At 39.0% G+C, this 22,978-nt stretch overlaps 1 protein-coding gene across 2 annotated transcripts in view; it reads right to left on the bottom strand.

The window, feature by feature from the left end:
• Positions 1 to 22,978, bottom strand: part of LOC126185001 (neither inactivation nor afterpotential protein G-like) — a 227,410-nt gene that overhangs the window by 104,906 nt on the left and 99,526 nt on the right. For both annotated transcript variants that reach the window (XM_049927720.1, XM_049927721.1), the window contains 3 exons: positions 15,154 to 15,312; positions 7,959 to 8,109; positions 7,748 to 7,872 (listed from right to left, as the gene is read on the bottom strand). In XM_049927720.1, the coding sequence (XP_049783677.1) occupies positions 7,748 to 7,872; positions 7,959 to 8,109; positions 15,154 to 15,312 (435 nt within the window). The remainder of the gene's footprint in view (positions 1 to 7,747; positions 7,873 to 7,958; positions 8,110 to 15,153; positions 15,313 to 22,978) is intronic.

The following is a 22,978-nucleotide window of genomic DNA, read 5'->3' as shown; positions in this document are numbered from 1 at the left end:
TTTGACAATATCTAAGCTGCAGGGCAAAATTTATTGAATTAGGAGCACATTGTTGTTGTTGTTGCGGTCTTCAGTCCTGAGACTGGTTTGATGCAGCTCTCCATGCTACTCTATCCTGTGCAAGCTTCTTCATCTCCCAGTATCTACTGCAACCTACATCCTACATATACAACTGAATTAAGAAAAATACAAGCAAATGTAATTCTATCTGTAGAATAGAAATGCTCTTGTCTACAAGACTAAAATCCCATCATTCGAAACCATTCTCTTCTTAATGTGACCTGCTTCAAATAATTACTGCTGTTAATGTTAATAATTATTACTGTTAATAATTATTGGTGTTAATGAAAAAGCGACATCACCAACTAAAACCACATCTTATAGCATGCTGAGTGTTCTTGATTTTAATGCATGCATTATGATATGTAATTTCAGTTCTGGCAACAGTGTTTCATGCATTACAGTACCTTTACTCCTTATTCCATAACTCTGCTTAGAAGAAACATTAACCATTCTTGTGACATTCTAAGATAGCTGAAAGAACTTCTTGGGTCTTTCATTATAAATTATTGCATCAAGGATCCTGAGCAACCAGCTGACGTCTGTTCTTCATCCAGCCACAAACTGAAATACGTTTCTTATTTTTTTCATATGCAGTGATCCCAAGCAACAAGCTTGAGCTCTATCGCAACTTGTGTGACATGCAGCTGCCAAAACTTTCAATTCAGACCATGACTCAGGAAACCACAAAATGACGAAACTGGAGTATATACTGGTTTTGCCGTGTCTACAGTCAAATATGAAATCATTTGCGTGCAACTCATTCCACACAATGAGTGGCGCAACCCAATGTCATCGTGTAAACTAGGCTTAAGTCATACTGCCTGGATGCAGCGAATGCAGCTAGGCCACCCTTTACCATCATAATGTTGCACCAAGCTTCCAGCTGTTGACCAGCAGTGTGGGAGACCTTTTACAACTGGGCTACTGCCAAAACCTCTTTGTGGGAGCAGTTCTCTAATGGGAGGGCTGGTTGCTGGACTTCCTTATCAAGGGCAGAATGAATGGTAACATCATGAACCACAACTTCTGAGTGTGATTCTTTAGACTTGGCCATGATGAAATGGCACTTGTGTCTAAGGCCATGTAGGTTTGTAACCCAGGCATGTTAAGACTGATGGGGCTGCTTCTTGCATTGGTAGAATTCAACCCTACCTGCTATGATGTGCTTGCAGTGGCGACAGTAGGAAGGCAACAACAAACATAAATTGTTAAACAACAGTGAGGAATGTTCCTGCGATTGGGTCAACTGCTGCAACACCTGTTACTAGGCAGGAGAAATCTTTGACCAAAACAACTCACATGGAAGGCATGGAAGTGTTGTCATGGGCAGTGCACATATGCTTCCCAATCTTCTGCTGCCATGTCATATGGTGCGAATGAAGAAGGAAACAGAGCTGGAGACAAAGGTTTAGAGAACAATGCTGGAAAAGCCTGTTGCGTGACTATGATGAGCAACTTCTGTTGTTACACCATCATTTGGAGCAGAGACTACATGTCACAATAAGGTGCAAAAAGCAACGGCACAACAAAAAGCATGTGAAAATATGACCCTATTCATCACCAATGTGTTCTAACCACAAGAATGCACAGACAATAATGGACACAACCCTTTATTGTGTCTAGAAATAACTTATACAATAAAACACTTTCGACAGAGTGGCTACACTGCTAGTCTGATAATCCTAGTCATACTGTCAACACATAACTAAGGGCGAGACTGGGTGGGCCTGACTCTATAACTTGGCAGCCAGCTGGTAGTGTGCATGGAGGAGAGGCTGCATGCACATCAGAAACTTTGCACTATTGCTAGAAAAAGCTTGTCACAAGAACTCAAAAAAATATAACAATATGTGGTGATCTCAAAATTGATTTCCTTGAAGAATCTGCTCGAAAGTCCCAATTAGTAAATTTAATGATATCACTCAACTTAAATATGAAAGTTATACGTCCTACGAGATTAAACAGCTGTCTTGATCAGGTTTCTACTAACACTGATTGCACTGTAAAAATTATAGATGTTGGTTTTTTAGATCACAGTGCACTAACAATATATTTTAATCCACCACTCAATGCACTCCCAATAGGAGAAACAGTTATAAAATGTAGAAGTTATAGTGATAGCAACATAACCAACTTAGTACTTAGCTTAGAGAAAGAAGACTGGCAAAGTGTATTTACTTCCTCAACAACAAATGAAAAATATGACAATTTTCTGCAGATATTTGAATATTACTTTAATTGCCACTTCCCAGAGAAAACAAAGACTATAACAAAAAACAGAATGCTTGGGTCACAAAAGGTATTAAAACTTCATCAGAGATGAGGCTGCTGCACAGACTTAGCAAACTGGACAGTGGCAAATCCAAAGAGTTCAAGGTATACTATAAAAATTACAAAAACACATACAGGAGAGTTATCAAATGGGCTAAAAAAGCTCATAATTATAAAACAATTAGGTCCTCTTCCAAGTGTAAGACCATCTGGGGTATAGTAAATGAACAGACTGGTACAAAGTTAAGGATAGAGGATAAAATCACACTAAATATAGAAGGACAAAAGACTGAAAATGCACATAAAATTGCCAATAAATTCAACAGCTATTTTTCAGAAATTTCCACAAACCTCCTAACCAACTCTTCAAACACTGCACACTCTTGTCTCAAAAATAATACTCCTCTGAACTCCTTTTTCCTATCTCCTACAACACCGTATAAAATTGAAGATATTATTAAGAAAAGAGTCAAAAAGATTTATTCTGCAGTGCATGATCTGATACCCTGCTTCTTACTTCATAAGTGTTCAAATTACATCAGTGGACCCCTGTCAAATATCATAAATACCTCATTTCTAGAGGGAACATTTCCGAACCAGCTAAAACTTGCTAAAATTATACCTTTCTACAAGAAGGGAGAGAAAACGGACATGACAAACTATAGGCCAATTGCTATACTATCTGCCTTCTCAAAAATATTTGAGTACTGTATGTTAACTACAGGGTGGTCCAAAAGTCTGGAAACACCCTGATAAAATCCAAATGGAGTAGCAAACAAGAAAACAGAGTCCCTACACACCAGGAACGGGAAGGGGGAAACTTTATAGGCTATGCCACCAACATGGCGGCCAGCTTGAAAGCTACCATCTTGGATTCAACTCCAAAATTTCAAATGGGAATGTGGTCATGTGACATATCGAACAGATAGAGAATTTCGCCAGAGAAACAATTCCGTTGTTATTTTAAACATAGTTTTATTCATTGTCGGGTTATAGCCAATTATTTGCGGCAGCAGTGTGACACTCGGCAGCGTGAGTATTATGTACTGAGAAGTCATAAAATGGAGTCTGAAATGGTGCAGAGTGACTATCCCATGCCTGGTATGTTACATGTGTTTAACTCTTAGGTATCATTTACTCATGCTAACATTTTAATCATTCTTTCCATATTTCCAGGTTACAAAATGACCTTAACAAATGAAGAATACATTGAAATCATCCTGATATCAGGAGAAAGAAGCACATGGGTCATTGCTGAGAATTTCAACAGTCGTCACCCAGCCCATCACTCACCGTGCAGTTGCCAAGATTTTGGCCAAATTCTGAGCAACAGATTCTGTCACGGATAAACCTAAGACTGGAAGACCAAAATCCGCCACCAATGCAGCAACAACAGGGAGTGTGTTGGCATCATTTAGCAAGAGTCTGCAACGGAGTACTCGTCGCCTGTCACAAGAATGTGGGGTTAGCCATACCTCCATACTGCGAATTTTATCGCGGCACAAAAGGCATCCATACAATATTCAGCTGCTCCAACACCTGAACGAGGATGACCCAGACCATCAGGTACAGTTTGCAGAATGGGTGACACAGCAGCTGCAGATAAACCCACATTTCCCCTACCAGGTGCTGTTCAGTGATAAAGCCAATTTCTTCATCAATGGTGAAGTGAACAAGCAGAATCACAGATACTGGTCTGACGCAAATCCGCACTGGACTGATGCTTCCAAAATGGTCGACTCACAAAAAGTGATGGTCTGGTGTGGTGTGTGGGGTACCAAAGTCGTTGGACCTTTTTTATTGATGGTACGTTAACAGCCAACGGTTATCTGAGGTTATTAGATGAAGAAGGGTTTCCCTCATTGTTAATGAAGGATGGGACATTTCCGGATTTCTTCCAGCATGATGGAGCCCCACCACATTATGAGCACAATGTGCGAGCATACCTGGATGTGCAGTTCCCTCAAAAGTGGATTGGTCATATGGGTACTATGGAGTGGCAACCACGTTCACCAGATTTGACTCCTTTGGAGTTTTATCTTTGGGGTCATGTCAAAGCACTGGTTTATTCTGTGAAAATATGGGATTTGCATCATCTAAAGCAGTGCATTGTTGATGCGTGTGGTCAAATTCAGCCAGATGTGTTGGTCAAAGTTCATCAGGACTGGGTTTGGAGAATAGCATTAACAATCCAACATAATGGACAACATATTGAGCCATTCCTATGACTGTTGGCTGTCTCTCGGGACTGTGTAACATCGGCGTAATGTATCTTCAGCACAAAACACACATGCTGCCGAGCGTCCCACTGTTGCCACATGTAACTGGCTATAACCCGAGAATGAATAAAGCTATGTTTAAAATAACAACAGCATTGTTTTTCTGGTGAAATTCTCTATCTTCTTGATATGTCACATGACCACATGTCCATTTGAAACTTTGGAGTTGAATCCAAGATGGTGGCTTTCTAGATGACCGCCATGTTGGTGGCATAGCCTATAAAGTTTCCCCTTCCCATTCCTCGTGTGTAGGGACTCTGTTTCCTTGTTTGCTATTCCATTTGAATTTTATGAGAGTGTTTCTGAACTTTTGGACCACCTTGTAGATTAAAAATATGTTTAAATTCTAACAACGTCATCACATCTTCCCAATACAGATTTCGGAAAAATAGGTCCACCACACATGCTCTGTATGCATTTCTAGAAAAGTACTCAAGTTTCGTTGACCATAAACAACCTGCTGTTGGTATATTTCTTGATCAGTCCAAGGCCTTTGACATGGTCGACCACAAGCTGCTGCTTATGAAACTCAATACGTATGGGATTAGGGGTGTAGCCCACAATTGGTTCCATAGATACCTTAGTCGAAGAAAGCAATATGTAGAAATAAGAAAATCAGAGACATTCAGGCACTGCAGGTCAGATATACTACATACAACAAATGGCGTCCCTCAGGGATCTGTCCTTGGCCCTGTTCTTTTCATATTGTTCATAAATGATCTCCCAGAACACATACCAAATGCCAGCACCTTTCTGTATGCAGATGACTCAGATATTCTGATAACCAGTAGAGGTGACACATTGCAAGATGCAGTTAATGAAACTACTTGTCATTTACAATCATGGTTTGAAGCAAATAAGACTACTCATAAATACTCAAAAAACTGTAAGTATGAACTTCCATACTAGACAAAATCTAACCCCCTTCAATGCATTTATAGTTATCAGCAAAGATGAAATTACAAACAGGCAGGACACCAAATTTCTTGGACTTACCATCAGTAACACACTAAATTGGAAACCACATATTGAGGCATTGTCACAAAAGCTTAGTAAAACTACTACCTATAATGATCATTAAAATACACAGCCAGTGTAGATACCTTGAAGCTGGTATACCATACCCTGTTTGCGTCTGTCTTAAGCTATGGCCTAATCTTCTGGGGAAAGAGCTCTGATTCTCTCACAATTTTCAAGTTACAAAAACAAGAAGTAAGAATAATGAAATGTAAAAAAAGAACTGAACACTGGAAACCACTATTTCAACAGCTAAAAATCCTGCCACTGCCATGCCTCTATATATTGGAAATAGCTTGTTTTACAGTACAGCACTTGGACGCCCTCGACAGAAATGTAGACCGCCACACATGACACCAGGAACAAAACATAGTTACAAATTATAACTCACAACACAAAATTATATGCAAATTGGGTTAAATGTATGGTAATTAAAATATACAACCACCTCCCAACAGACATAAAAACAAGCAGGAACCCAAAAATAGTGAGAATTAAATAAAAGGAATTGCTACTAAATCACTGTTTTATTCCGTACATGAATTTCTTGAAACAAAATTTTAATTACTTGCAATAATCTGTTTATTCAGTTGTAAATGTTTCTACTTAGTAAGATAATTTAATTATTGTATCTTATCTACATTCTGTCTGTATCTCATATATGTATTCTGCTATGTGAACTATGTACCACAATATTTTAATTACTTGTTATAAGCTGTATATTCACTTGTAGATATTTTTACTTAGTAAGATAATTTAATTATTGTTTGTTACTCATATTCTGTCTGTATCTCTTATATGTATTCTGCTATGTGCAGTATGCACCACCATCATCTCTCATCACACACCACCTTTTTTATATTTTGTCTATATATCATATATGTATTCTGCTATGTGAGTTATGTGCCACTACTGTCATCTCTTGTCATATACCATCTTAACATAATTTTTCAAATTGACTTGTCCTATATCATGATGTGCTTTACTGTAAAAATTGTATGATCTACAGGACCAATAATAAATCAAATCAAATCAAATCAAATCATGAGTGACAGCCTCTGAGGGTTCTAACATCTGCCTGCTTCTGCAGTGTGCGTTATAACTGGGTGCCCTGATCTCGGATGTGGAACCTATCAAGGTTACTAATCTAAGTCTAGTGTCCATGCCTTATCTCTGAAGTCTCTGTGATATTATGTTTCAACAAATTAATGCAAGATCATATATTGCTTGTGCTGTCCTGACCTGCCTCAATAAAGAGGCTGTTCAACTATTACACACGCCAGCACATTCTCCAGATCTTTCACCTGCTGAAAACATGTGTTGATAAGAGACTGGTATACCACTACTTGCCAGCCACTGGTATTGATGAACTCTGGCACAGAATTGAAGTAAATTGGAATAAAATATGTATACCTATCATCCAAGCTCATTTCAACATGATGCCCAGCTAGGTTAGAGACATTGTTGCTGTGAAAAGTGATGGTTCTATAGACAAAATTTCACACCCTGTATACTCCCAATTCACTTACAAATTTAATCACATATTCTTCCCACAATACTTTACACACCCAATAAGTAAGATTTGTTATTTAATATTTTCATAGTTCAAGGTCAAAAGAAGGCCTTCACCTCTACATCATGAGAAATAGTTCCCTAGAAAAGCAAGCAGTTTTGAATCTTTTATGTTGGTATGGTCTAAGAAAAAAGCAGTATGCAGCTAATGAGATATGTTCTGCTTAACAGGTCTAAAAATGAAATCACAAGTGATTGAGAAGTTATGGTTCAGTGACATAGCTGTGTCTTCCAAACGAATAACAAGACACTTCAAAAATTAAGATGCTGCTGATTAAGGCACTTTAGATGTAAATTTCTCAAAAGTATTGGTAATTACTTCAATAACTGAAGAGTAAATAGAGGTAAGCTGAAGGAGATTTCATTATAGAAATAAGAATCAGGCCTGTGTTTTCAATAGATATTTAAAGCAGTGAAACCAGCATATGTAAAGCATTACATAGTTAAACTCAGCCTTGCTATTTAGATATAGATAATATAATACAATTAACAGAGTTACAGAATAAAATAAAAGAATTTGTAAACTTCTTTAAACTGATACTTACATCAGATTTATAATTAGCAATATCCTTAAGGATCTTTTCATCAGCAGACCCCAAACCAAACAATATTAATCCAGCATCTGGTACTAAGGTGGCACTTGCCAGTACAGCTGTTGTTGCAAATAAACCTAAAGAATATAAAATGTATGTTCATATCTCATTCCAAAGCTTTGAAATTTTAAAGCACTTCTCATTTCAGTTAGTTATATATTACCTTTTCCATGGAAGAAATAGTCCCATATTTGTTGCACACTTTTGATTTTATCAATAGTTACACTGTATGGAGCATCAATGCTCACATACAGAGGCATATTCATATGATCATGTAGATTCATGCCAACTGGGAGATCTGACACTACAGGTATCTGCAAATCATTATCATACATGTCAAAATTTCCAAACAGAATCAGGTATGTATGGAAAATATATCACAAAAATTGAAAATTATTTTGCCAAATAACTAACTATGAGCCTTCATCAATCACTAGTCTTTGGCAATCTAGAAGAAAGAAACTGTAGGTTAGGGCTTAACTGCTCACTGACAAGACCATTACATGTGGAAGGAAAATAGAGAGAAGACTATGGTTGTAAGTTATCTTGTCTTATGCAAGTTTTAATTTCTCCCTGTTCTGCATTCATCCCTTCATTGCATTGTTCCATGTTTCTCAGTAACTTGTTAAACATCTCATAGTTTCCACCTGCCTCTAAAACAATTTTCCTATAATATTCATGTACTGATAAATTGAGGAGCTGAGAAGCATAAGGGCCAAAAGCACACCATCAACAGTTACGAGATTGTAGCATGTATCCATGCTCTTCTGGTTAACCAGCTTTATCTGTGCTGTAGGCCCACATTGTATATTTGAACATACATGAAAAGTTGCTTCACTGATTTATCTGATATTCAGTTCCATATGAGCTCAATGCACAAAGTATAATTTGTTATGCTGCACTGCTCAGTTGTTATCTAGGATTCCCAACATAATTTAGTATCTAAATCACATATATAGTAATACTCTGTAATCAGAGATAAAGTGGTAATAGTGTAACATATTCTTTGTTGGTGTCTTGGAAGGTCACCAATTTCTGCAAGTGACATTGATAGAGACCAGAATTTGGGATTTCCCCACAGTTCGTAGATTTCTGGCAAAATCTAGTGCCTGATATGTAGGTGGAAGGAAAATATCAACCTTGAAACACAAAGACTTAAAAGACTTCACAACACTAGTAGAGTAAATGCCTGAAGGGGAAAGACAGTCTTCTCTGAATCTCAAGCTGCATAATGTGTTTAATGAAAATGATGATAACAAGAACAATGAAGTGTTGCCATAGGTTATAACTGTGTATGTGGTGCATTTAGTATCTGTTATTTACGTTCTGATTCTAGTTTCACATTAATTACATACATTACAACTGTCAAAAAGACAATATTGCCACTAGTCTATATATGAAAATTTTGGAAATTAACATAAATAATCCTAAATATTAATTAAAATTTCATAACATGAAGTGAGTCCATTATGTTTTCATACAAAATATGCACACGTGCATATGCACTCTATAACTCTTGTTTTTGTTCTTACCAGTGACTCAAAACCTCAACTATTTGGTGAATTGTAACCTTTACTACTTACAATATTTATATTCCTCGAAATACTTTCCATTACTATATGTATACTATTATAGTTAGACAGATAAGGTATAGAACAATATAAAACATATAACCAACTAACATCCTAAAACAAATTCATAAGATGCAGAAAACTAGTCAATAACTGTCTAGTATTGGGCTACATTGTGTGCATTTGCAATTTTGACTATTGCATTGCTAGCTGATCACACAGGGCATAGGGAACATTGTGAGGTGTTGTGTCGTTTGAATCTCATGGAAATCTCATGCGCTGCTGCTATCTCTTGGAATGAGTCACAATTCACTGCCTTTGGATCTTGTCACTCCCCATCTGATTCAGCTGATAGATCACCACACCTTCCATCTGCATTCATACCACAAAAAGGCTTTTCCTGAGGCTGGACAAATCCTTGGAGGTAGTCCCAGTATGAACCCCTTTTTTTGCTTCCTTGATGTTGTGGATGTGTTGGTGATTTCACTCACAGTACTTAGAATGCTCCTTCAAGATTTAAGTTGGTACATTACTGATTGTTTCCCATAGAACAGTGGTTAGAGTTGTGGCATGCTTTTGTATGTCCCTAGCTATTTTAGCAGGCTTTTATGTGTGGTGACTTACCTGGTATTCCAAAAATGTGAATAGAAATACAGTATTCTGTGAGGATTGTCTCCCAAATGGCAAGGATTTTTATTTTTAGATGCTTCAGATCTGTTCCATTGCAACTAACTTTTAGTTTTCAGCTGTTATGTCTGTTTCAAAGATGAAATGCACATATTTGAATTTTGGCTAGATTTTTTTATAATTTGTCTTACGTGAAAGACATATCCAAGTTGTTGAGAGTAGTGAGGAGTTTGTTTTGATTCTCTTTAAATGTTGTTGCTTGGGTAGAAAATGCTATGTAATCCACATAAATAAAAGACTGAGTTGCAGGGCCAATAGGCTGTTCACCTGTGTGTACCTTAAAAGAAAGAGAAGACAATATGCTGCCTTGAGGTAAGCAAAAATGTGTATTGACAAACTTTATCAGTGATCAAATAACGAGGAGGCATGCAGTATCTGTAAAGAATGACCTAGATTTTGAGAATTGTAGTTGTGCCATTGTGGCAGCCATACTGCAGAAACATGTGAATGGTGGAACAGTGACCACAGCTGACATAAGCAAACAGTACCTGGCAGTTGCTGGGCCACTTATGCAGGTTTACCATTATGCCAAATTTTGGCAATGGTGTGACACTCACAAGCCAGCATGAGACAAAGCAGGCAGCCAGTGTGAGCTGGACACTGCAACATGACACAAACCTCCAATCTTTCTTGCCACAGACCATATGGATCAAGTTAACACAACTCCACACAAACACCTATGCTGAGTTTTGCTCATTTATTCATTTCACAGTGTCTTTCATCTGCACACAAAAGACACAACACTCTGTGAGTCACAATGAAAATTGTGTGTTGGACTTTGTTTCACGTGGTTCACATGGTAGTGCAATGTGCTTATCAGCAGTGTGTGTACCCTCCAGGATCGGTGATCAAGCCATACCATTAGTTCACATGCCAGTGCAGACATTAAAATAAGAGTTTGTCTGGAACATCTAGGGAGATACGGCAAAACAAATATATGTCACTGACAAAACAACTATCATTGATTCCCATCATGTTCCCATCACCAAGCTTATTTCTTGGACATAGTGGTTGGGATTGGCAGTAAAGCTGATTGACTGCATATCTACAGTCTAGGTAGCAATAACATACATCCATGCTTCAGCATGTCACACATTGGTCAGATCACTAGGACCATGCAGAACTATTGCAGTGAGCATAAACAGCACACACACAACAGCAGAATAAATCTGTGAGGGCAGAATATTGACTAGGTTTCAGACATCCTATGCATAATAATAACACAGACACTCTGGCATGTGCTTCCAGTTATTGGGGCAGTTTTTATTACGGAAACTGTTGATATTAAATTAGCGGGTGACCTTACAATTAAAGATGAAGGTTTTTGTCTAAATTCTACTTGGAATACCACTCTCTCTCTGTTTAAACAAACAGGGAACAGAGTTAGCACTATTTGCTCTCTCATCTTGCTGGCTAATGTTTCACTATCAGTAATGTCTGACATTGCTAATTGTTGGTTACTGTGTCTCTTGTCTTTCCACAAACAGTGTCATTTGGTTCCCTGTTGACACAACACAATCTAATGAAGGTTTAAATTGTCTTGCACAGTGATCTCCCACTGCATTTGTGCAAGAAAATGACAAGGTGTTCAACTGTTACATATCAGCAGTTGTTGAGGGCATTACACAGCTGTATTCTGGTGAGTTATTTGAACACTGTACAGTTTACTTGCTCCATTGGTTGTATTACATATAGAAATTTCCATTATCACATTAACTTAAGCATGGATAGTTTAATCATGGACTGTTGTATGTTGTATCTCTTGGTGATCAGGAGCAGTCACTTGGAGATGGTTTGAGGGTACTAAGAATTCACTGATGGCAAATTTGCACGTTAGGGAAAGCCAGCTGTGTGTCTTGATTTTCACAGGATGTGAATCTCTGGCTACTTACTAGACAGGAGATCTAAAAACAGAAGCAGATACGACAGAACACATAACTCAAGATGTGCTCTACTAAGAAACCATTGCATTTGAGGAATCATTTAATGCTTGTTAAAATGTACAAGAGGTGACAGCACATGCTCATGTATGCTCTAAAGCAGAAACAAAAATTATTATTTAATGTGAAGTGGTGCTTTTAAACATTAAATTGTCTATTTCAGCCTACTTGGTGAAAATGAAGTCAGTCTAAAATAAAGTGTGAAACATATAAATTTGTGACTATATATGTTATACTAGGTATACTGCGAGTATAATGAAAAAAAAAAAAAAACATTAAAATTGGTGTGAGTGTGGATATTGACTGAGAACCACTCAAATGTTTAAGACAATAAGTTTTTATATGATTGTGGGTTACAACATGTGACTTACAAAAAGATGCTACTACAGAAACATAATTTTTCATGATGACATGTTCATATAAAATATTCTTGAGTTGTTGCCAATTATTCATTACACAGGGTGATTTTTCTAACTGGGAACAAACAGTAAGAACTGATTCTTGAGAGGGTAAAAGGCAAAAAAGATCATATGGACATATGACTGGAAATATGCTGCAATGAAGGTATATCCAATTGAAAGTGGAGATCAACACCAGGCAGGTGTCTCACCATTATTGGGTAAGCCAAGTGATCATGTTTCAAACAATAAATTTTTATATGATTAAGGGTTACAACACTGCAATTTATACAAATGTTCTGCTACAGAAACAAAGTTTGTCATGATGACATGCTCATATAAAATATTCTTGAGCTGTTACCATCTGTATCATTTACAAAGCACCAGGCAGATGGCCTTCCAGGATGAGGTAAATCAGATGACCATGTGGAATATTATCCACTAAAAATGCTGCTATCTGTACCACTTACAACACATGCAGGACTTACTACATGTGGTCTTGCCTCTGCAGTGACAGTTTTGTTGCTGATTTGTTGCACAGGCCACCAGACAAGGCTGTGTTTTTGAAGGATAGTATCATCAACCTGCACAACACCCATCTGTGGGCACTGGACAATAGCCACGGTATAGTGGCAGTGAACCATCGGCACTGGATCAGACACATTGTGCTGTGGGGATTAGTGGTAACTGCCTTGTGGGACCAGTCATCATGCCACAATGCCTCCCAGATGAGGTATACAAGATCTGTTCAAAAAATTCTGGAACTTTATCCATAAAATCTTTCTGAGCTTCCTTTTACTTATTGTGCATGGTCTCCTTTGAAATACTCTCCTCCACAATTGATACACTGGTCCTGATGCCATTTCAACTTGCACATGCAGTCTTGGTACATCTCTCGCTGGATCGCATGATGTGCCATATGCGAATATCCTTTTATCTCATCTATCATTGCAAATCTTCATCCTTTCAACAGGGTTTTTAACTTTGGAAATAAGAAAACATCCAAAACTATGGGTTTGGAGAGTGTGGAGGATAAGGCAGCACAGTGATTTCGTTTTTCATGCAATAGTCACACATGAACAGGGATTAATGTGCAGATGCATTATAATGATGTAAGAGCCACGAATTTTCGCACCGAATTTCAGGCTGTTTCCTTCCCAGGCATCACAACACATCCCAATAGTACCATTGATTAACAGTTTGTTCCTGTGGCATGAATTCATGATGAATTAATCCCTCAAAGTCAAAGAATACTATCAGCATGGTTTTGACATTTGACCTGACCTGACAAGCTTTTCTTGGTTTTGGAGAACCTCGCCCAATCCACTGTGAAGATTGAACTTGTTCCCAACATCATAATCATAGACCCAGGTCTCATCACCATTTATGTTTCTCTTAAGGAATGTCTCATTCTCATTTGCGCTACTTCTACACAGATTTTGAGGCAAAGGTCTTTCTGGTCTTGACTCATGAGCCGTGGGACGAACTTGGTGGAAACACAATACATTCCAAGAAATAGTATCATGATTTCATGTCATGATCCAACTAAAATGTTACATTTTCTGCAATCTCTCAGGTGGTCATTCTTCAACTGGCACACACAATTTTGTTGAAATTCCTGACATGAGCATTGTCTGTGACATTGAAGGGCATCCTAACAATAGTCATCTTTAACTCCAACTGGCCATTATTAAACCATGTGAACCATTTGTAACACCAAGTATGGCTTAAACACCCATCACTGTAAGTATCCTGCACCATTTAGTGTGCCTCTGTAAAAGTTTTCTTGAGTTTCATACAACATTTAAGGCAGATGCATTGCTCCTCTAACTGTCCCATCTCGAAAGTCACAAACTGCGTGACACTACATTCTACTCAATACAGTACTGAACAATAACTAGCAGACATACAACAATGAAACTGCCTGCAGTTACACATTAAACACAGGCATGTGCAGGGATGCCAACCACAGTTCACTTCAACACACCTCTGGCGCAAAATTACAAATGTTCTGGAATTTTTTGAACAGATCTCGTATCTGCAGTTCCTGCAGATGACCCTGCCACCCTGCTGGAAGAGATGCCTTTGATGGTATGAAGCGTAACATGACTACTATATGATGAGGTGCTCAACCTCAGTGGCCCCTAGAACTGGAGCTAATATTCCCACTTGCCTGGTGTGTTTTCATCTGTGCTTTTAATCACTGAAGCTATTATTTTCACCTTCAAGTGGTTGTACCTCCCTTGTAAACATTTCCTGCCATGTGTCCATATCACCTTTTTTGTCCCTTATCATCTCAGCAATCATTTTCTGCAGTTTCTCCCCATTTAGCAAAATCACCCTGTACGAAACTCTTACAGCCACAGTCAGGGCTACTACCTGATCCTGAAACAGATGGTGGAGATTATCAGCAAAATTTTGATCTTTTACTCTAATTCAATGTGGTGAGAATATCAGGAATATTTTATACAAATATTCTGCCTTTATTAAAAGTTATAGCTTAGTATGAAATGTAAGCTATGAAAATTGTCTGCAAGTTGAAGAAATGTTGACTGGGTCAGAAGAACCAAAGCACAGATTTCAGTTTCAGTTTGAAGCTGAAGACTGTTCTAGAGCTTTCTTGGTTCATTCATAATTTCTGCAATAGAATTTATGTGTGATGGCAGATTTAATGAAGAAACATTAAATATTCATTGAAGTCAGAAACTTATCAGAGTTTAGCATGTGATTTACATATAATATTTAAAAATACTTCTTCATACCCCCAAAGAATCTAGGTGTTGTCTAGGGCCAATGCCTGATCTGAGCAATATCTGTGGTGTGTTGATGGAACCCGCACTCAAAACTACTTCCTGACGAGCAGTAATTCTCACACCAGAGTCAAGCTCCACACCAGTAACTGCTTCTCTTGTGACAGTCACCTAGAAAATGAGATTGCACAAAAAACTGAGAGAGAGTAGACTTTTCAGGCAACTTTCTCACCACCACTACAATTTTACACATGCGCGTGTGTGCGTGCGCGCACACACACACACACACACACACACACACACACACACACACACACACACAAAGGGCAAGGCCAGTATTTGATAAGAACTAAAAAGAAAAGAATTTTTTATTTACAGGTAATGAATTTTATTCTTGTATGTGCAGAAAAACAGGAGAATGTGAGCCTACTAATGAAAACTGGGAATGATTATGAAGTACGACATTTTTTTAATCCTGCAATTATACCTCATATACTAATCAACATTGTAACATATGATGTATCCTAAATTGTTGTTCCATAAAAGTTAGTACATTTTTTACAAAATTCTTGAGAGGTGGAAGTTAAAACCTTGTCTGGAAACAAAATTAATAACACATTCTCACTGAATACAAAATATAAGTATAAATGTACAACATTCTGTAATGCCATAAATCTTTTTTCCTGAAATATAAAAAAAAAGAAGTTCTTAAGGACCATCACTATCAAAGCAAGCTGTGTGGGCAGCATTTTTACAATTTCAGCACACATATAACTTCTGATTACCCTATTAGTAGGTAATATGCAATACATGAAATATTCTAGACATGTAACAAATTCCAAACTGGCATTACTCAAGTTGGTTGGTTGGTGAATTTGGGGGAGGGGACCAAACAGTGAGGTCGTTGGGCACATCGGGTTAGGGAAGGATGGGTAAGGAAGTTGGCCATGAAGGATGGGGGTGGAAGTTGGTCATACCTCTTCAAAGGAACCATCCTGGCATTGGTCTGAAGTGATTTAGGGAAATCACAGAAAACCTAAATCAGGATGCACCGTCATCCTCTCAAATGCGAGTACAGTGTGCTAGCCACTGTACAATCTCACTCGGTCATTACTCAAGTCATTATGGAAAGATGATGGGCAGAATTTGAGGAACTGTTTGTATTACTCTTGGATTTCCAGCCAATTATTTATGAAACAGGAGATTTTGACGGCATATCATGTCATCAACTTCAGGTCTTATCCGTAGAATGAGTGACTTTGCTACGTCACACCTCCTTTATACTCCCCTCCCCTTTTTTTCCACACTACAAATTTGCATGCCATGTCAAGTGGAGTGGAGGGGAGAGGAGGGGAGACATGAGCACCAAATGCTGGGTGTGAACTAAAGTCTCTCATATGGACACGGAAGCTACTCTCAGCTGACATTATGACTTCAGTTGACTGAACACTGTATCCCACACTTTATTGAAACTGAAGCCACTGTTTCTGTTGGTCAGGCCATCAGTCACTCATATTTCAAAGCCTCATTAAGAATACAATCCCAAAACAATGAAGTCTGTCTTAGTATTTCCTGTCAATAATTTTTTTTGTCAGTCTCTAATTATGGAGAGCTCAAACTGCGGTGAGCAATCTACACCAACCATCTCTAATGACCTTGATGTCAACAGGATGTTAAACCCTGATATTCCTTCCTTACCATTCCACTTGTTCATATTTCATAGAGTCCCCAGTAATAAATAATAATAATAATAATAATAATAATAAATTTTTATTGTCATTCGGCTGATTACAGCAATAGACAAAGTCAAGAGCATATATTTCTACATACACTACAATATTTATGTAGATTGGTTTACATAAAATAAGTAGACATTAGAATGCAGTATTTTCATCTTCAAAAAATTCATCAGTGGTGTAAAACGGATTGTTCACTAGTAGCTTGTATAATTTAGCTTTAAAAATATTTACAGGCAGTTCTTTAAAGTCAGCACTTAGTCTATTAAACATCCTTAGTCCAAGAACTAGGTAGGAGTTCTGCAATTTTGATAATCTATGATATGGCACGTCTACAGATGTTCTGTTTCTAGTATTGTGGCTATGAATATCACTTCTCAACACAAAATTAGAGACATTGTTTCTAATGTACAATAAAACATTGTAGATGAATAAGTTTACTACTGTAAGACTCTGCAATTTAATAAACAGAGGTTTACAATGTACTGTTTTATCAGAATCCATTATTATTCTTCTTACTTCTCCTGTAAAAGTAAAATGTCATTTACATGACAGCTACTACCCCACAGTAAGATTCCATAAGAAATGATGCTTTGGAAGAAGGCAAAATATGCTGATCTCACATAGTCATTGGGAACATGTCTTTTTAAATTTCTAATTAGATAAATAACTCTTGAAAGCCTAGCCAATATATTTTTAATGTGTGGTTCCGATGTCAATTTATTGTCAATAGTAACACCTAAAAATTTGACAGTTTCTAGTTCTTGGTCATTAGGAATCTCTTTGAGGCTAAAGTAAAATGTCTGAGTTTTGTTTTCATTTAGTAAGAAGCCATTAGCTTTGAACCATAATGAGGACTGAGCAAGGGTATTTTCGGTCAGTGTTTTCAGTGTACCTAGATCAGAGTTTCTTTGTACAAAAGTTGTGCCATCAGCATACAATATTGTGTGAGAATTTATGAACAAGGGCACGTCATTAATCATTAGCATAAACAGTAAAGGTCCAAGCACTGCCCCATGAGGCACTCCGTACCTAACATTAACCAGATTTGATTTCTCCCTACCAATGCGCACAACCTGTTGACGGTTCTCTAGAAATTACCTGAACATATTTATACTGTTGTCATCAAAAATAGCTATGCTGTGCTTCACAACTACAGATTTTCTGGGTTAGTTGAGTTCTCTGTGCCTCATCTGCTCCTGGCACCTTTCTTTGACTGTCAATACAGTCTCCCCAATGTATGCCTTACCTCATTTACACAGAGTATGGTAATCATCCAGTTTATGGAGCCTCAAGTGATCTTTCACTGCACCTAATAGAGCATCCGTGTTTAGAAGTGGACAGAAAATAAATTTCTACATCTACATTGACACTCCACCTTATGCTGTGTGACAGAGAGCATGAGTGTACCTTGTGTACCACTATCAGTTTCCCCTCACCAGTTCCAGTTGTGAATGGTTCATAGGAACAAAAGTTTCTGGTAAGCATCTGTGTGGGCTTGTAGCTCTTTAATTTTGCTTTCATGGTCTTTCTGTGACATATATGTAAGACCCCAGGACAAAAATGTTTAAAACTAAAAAACTGTACCATAAAATCTTTGTTGAAAGTCCAGATACATAAACTCAAGCAACAGAAATTAGAAGAATTAGTTAGGATATTGTGGCTGGGTGATCTACTAAATATAAAATGAATGAGCTAACATCTCCTACCTAACAGCATAGCCAAAAGGTAACACCACAAACCATTGCAACTTTTACCAAATTTCTTAAATTGCATCATTTTCTGCCTTTGACTGTGTTTTTATAGTGCTACTGTAATTTTGGTTTATAGCATCTCCACTGATATGGTACAAAGTACCAAGAAACACATAATAGGAGAGAACAGGGGTGCATCTCACATGATTGTAATAGAGTCAAAAGTTGTTATCAATGACATGAGTAACATGTTGCATAGGTCTCTGGTGTTTGCCATCAAGGGTGACAGAGCTCTACAAGTAAGTTGTTATTTTTATTCTGTTTCTGTGCTGTAATATGACATAAACTCTTATATGTATGTGAATGTTAACACACTGAAAATTTGTTGTACATACTGTTATTCTCTTATTGTGTTTTTCTCAGTACATTGTATTATATCTTTGTAAATGCTTGACAATGGCACATTAGACAAAATTACAATAGCACAATATAAAAGTCACAGCAAACAGTGGGAAATGGTGCCATTTAAAAAATTTGTAGAAGCTGTGGAACTGCATTACAAGAAGTTAATTTGTCTCATTTTGACCTAAAATAGAGAGCAGATCACCTAGGAAACAAGTGGGTCCCCTCTAGCCACAATATAAATAAAATACAGTTATACTGTATCTTACTTTCAACAATAATAAAATGCTATTATGTTCTCATTTGTAACTACACTCCTGGAAATTGAAATAAGAACACCGTGAATTCATTGTCCCAGGAAGGGGAAACTTTATTGACACATTCCTGGGGTCAGATACATCACATGATCACACTGACAGAACCACAGGCACATAGACACAGGCAACAGAGCATGCACAATGTCGGCACTAGTACAGTGTATATCCACCTTTCGCAGCAATGCAGGCTGCTATTCTCCCATGGAGACGATCATAGAGATGCTGGATGTAGTCCTGTGGAACGGCTTGCCATGCCATTTCCACCTGGCGCCTCAGTTGGACCAGCGTTCGTGCTGGACGTGCAGACCGCGTGAGATGACGCTTCATCGAGTCCCAAACATGCTCAATGGGGGACAGATCCGGAGATCTTGCTGGCCAGGGTAGTTGACTTACACCTTCTAGAGCACGTTGGGTGGCACGGGATACATGCGGACGTGCATTGTCCTGTTGGAACAGCAAGTTCCCTTGCCGGTCTAGGAATGGTAGAACGATGGGATCGATGATGGTTTGAATGTACCGTGCACTATTCAGTGTCCCCTCGATGATCACCAGTGGTGTACGGCCAGTGTAGGAGATCGCTCCCCACACCATGATGCCAGGTGTTGGCCCTGTGTGCCTCGGTCGTATGCAGTCCCGATTGTGGCGCTCACCTGCATGGCGCCAAACACGCATACGACCATCATTGGCACCAAGGCAGAAGCGACTCTCATCGCTGAAGACGACACGTCTCCATTCGTCCCTCCATTCACGCCTGTCGCAACACCACTGGAGGCGGGCTGCACGATGTTGGGGCGTGAGCGGAAGACGGCCTAACGGTGTGCGGGACCGTAGCCCAGCTTCATGGAGACGGTTGCGAATGGTCCTCGCCGATACCCCAGGAGCAACAGTGTCCCTAATTTGCTGGGAAGTGGCGGTGCGGTCCCCTACGGCACTGCGTAGGATCCTACGGTCTTGGCGTGCATCCGTGCGTCGCTGCGGTCCGGTCCCAGGTCGACGGGCACGTGCACCTTCCGCCGACCACTGGCGACAACATCGATGTACTGTGGAGACCTCATGCCCCACGTGTTGAGCAATTCGGCGGTACGTCCACCCGGCCTCCCGCATGCCCACTATACGCCCTCGCTCAAAGTCCGTCAACTGCACATACGGTTCATGTCCACTCTGTCGCGGCATGCTACCAGTGTTAAAGACTGTGATGGAGCTCCGTATGCCACGGCAAACTGGCTGACACTGACGGCGGTGGTGCACAAATACTGCGCAGCTAGCGCCATTTGACGGCCAACACCGCGGTTCCTGGTGTGTCCGCTGTGCCGTGCGTGTGATCATTGCTTGTACAGCCCTCTCGCAGTGTCCGGAGCAAGTATGGTGGGTCTGACACACCGGTGTCAATGTGTTCTTTTTTCCATTTCCAGGAGTGTATGATACACTAAAGAGTCAAAGAAACTAGCATAGGAATGCGTATTCAAATACAGAGATATGTAAACAGGGAGAAGACAGTGTTGTAGTCAACAATGGCTATATAAGACTGCAAGTGTCTAATGCAGTTGTTAGATCAGTTATCAAGATTTAAATGAGTTTGAATGTGGTGCTATAGTTGGCACATGAGCAATGGGTCACAGTATCTCTGAGGTGGTGATGAAGTGGGGATTTTCCTGTATGACAATTTCACAAGTGCACTGTGAATATTAGGAATCCGGTAAAACATCAAATCTCCATTGCTGCAACTGAAAAAAAATCCTGCAAAAATGGGACCAACAACAACTGAAGTGAATCATTCAGTATGACAGAATTGCAACCCTTCCACAAACTGCTGCAGATTTCAGTGCTGGGCAATCAAGAAGTGTCAGTGTGCGAACCTTTCAACAAAACATCATCAATATGGGATTTCAGAGCCAAAGGCCCACTCATGTACCTTTGAGGACTGCATGACACAAAGCTTTACAACTCGCCTGGGCCTGTCAACACCAACATTGGACTGTTGATGACTGGAAACATGTTGCCTGGTCAGACAAGTCTCATTTCAAATTGTATCAAGCAGATGGATGTGTGCGGGTATGGAGACAGCCTCATGAATCCATGGACCCCACATGTCAGCAGGGGAGTTTTCAAGTTGGTGGAGGCTCTGTAATTCTGTGGGGCATGTGTAGTTGGAGTGATATGGGACCCCTGGTATGTCTAGATATGACTCTGACAGGTGACACATATGGAAGCATCCTGTCTGATCACCTGCATCCATTCATGTCCATTGTGAATTCTGACAGATTTGGGCAATTCCAACAGGACAATGTGACACCCTGCATGTCCAGAGTTGGTACAGAGTGACTCCAGGAAAACTCTTCTGAGGTTAAACACTGCCACTAGCCACCAGATTCCCCAGACATGAACATTATTGAGTATATTTGAGATGCCTTGCAACGTGCTGTTCAGAAGAGATCTCCGTCCCTTGTGCTCTTACTGATTTATGGACAGCCTTGCTGGATTCATGATGTCAATTGCCTCCAGCAGTACTTCACAGATTAGCTCGGTCCATGCCACATGCGCTGCAGCACTTCTTCGTGCTTGCAAGGACCCTACATGATATTAGGCAGGTGTTCAGTTTCTTTCGCTCTTCAGTATAGAAGCCCTAGATAAAAGTAAACACTTTTTTATTTATCCTGTGCTTCCTTTTATGTGGGTAATTGCTTTTTATTGAGTTTAAATAAGTGAACAACCATAATTTTCCAATGAAAGGTAACATGCATTGTGCACAGAACTAAAGTAATCAGTGAAAATGTGTAACAAAACTTACACATCATTTTACTTTGACACAAAAATTCGAGACTGTAGTGGCACCACCTGACATTACCATGGAAAGTGAGTAGCTGGTGCAAAATTACTATTGACCACTGTGGCTCCACTACTCAGATGGCACTGATCCTCTGTCTCCTCCTCTGATGGAATCATGCCAGGCTCTGGCATATAATCGGGTGCAGGGCTGGACTTATTCTCTTTAGTGTGTGTTATGATTCAAGCAGTGGAATGCTCATCTCAAGTGTTATCATATTCACTACAGTGTTATTGTGATGGAATCTATGTGTAATATATGGAACTCTGATATGACTTGGACTGGGCTTTGCTTGGGAATGTGGACTTCAGATAGCTTAAACTGATTCCTAGTAGCACTTCATCCATAATCACTTGTGAATAAACTCTGTAAGTGATTTGTGTGTAGATCACCCATTAATAAAGTGGCAATGATGTGGAAACTGGATGCATGCAAACTGGTTACACATGCAAACTGAACTTTGAACAGTTTTGTAACTAGGTGAGAATATGGGTTTCTCAGTCATTAGGAACTACAACAGCTCCTAATGCAAGTCATGTAGAGTTATCAGGAGCTAATGACAGCCATATTACAGACATTAGTGAATGTAGTAAGAAACTCTCCCATGCCACCCATGTTTATGGATTTTCTACCATGTAATGAGCATCATGAAGAATGGGATGCTCACTGCTGATTACTGCAGTTATATTTTTTGGCATGTCAAATTTCCAATACATGAAGAATAAAGTCCATGTTCTTATCAGGAAATCCTGAACTTTATCATCTAATACAAAAATTAGAGCCATTAATGAATACAGTAGAACATGAGTTGCCTAGATTGTTTTCTTAATTGGAAGATCATTTTTTGACAAAGACACACATTAC

This window comes from Schistocerca cancellata, chromosome 4 (genome assembly GCF_023864275.1).
Source record: "Schistocerca cancellata isolate TAMUIC-IGC-003103 chromosome 4, iqSchCanc2.1, whole genome shotgun sequence".
Taxonomy (NCBI): Eukaryota; Metazoa; Arthropoda; class Insecta; order Orthoptera; family Acrididae; genus Schistocerca; species Schistocerca cancellata.
Note: the sequence above shows the minus strand (reverse complement) of the source record. Positions and strands in the feature narration are given on the sequence as shown.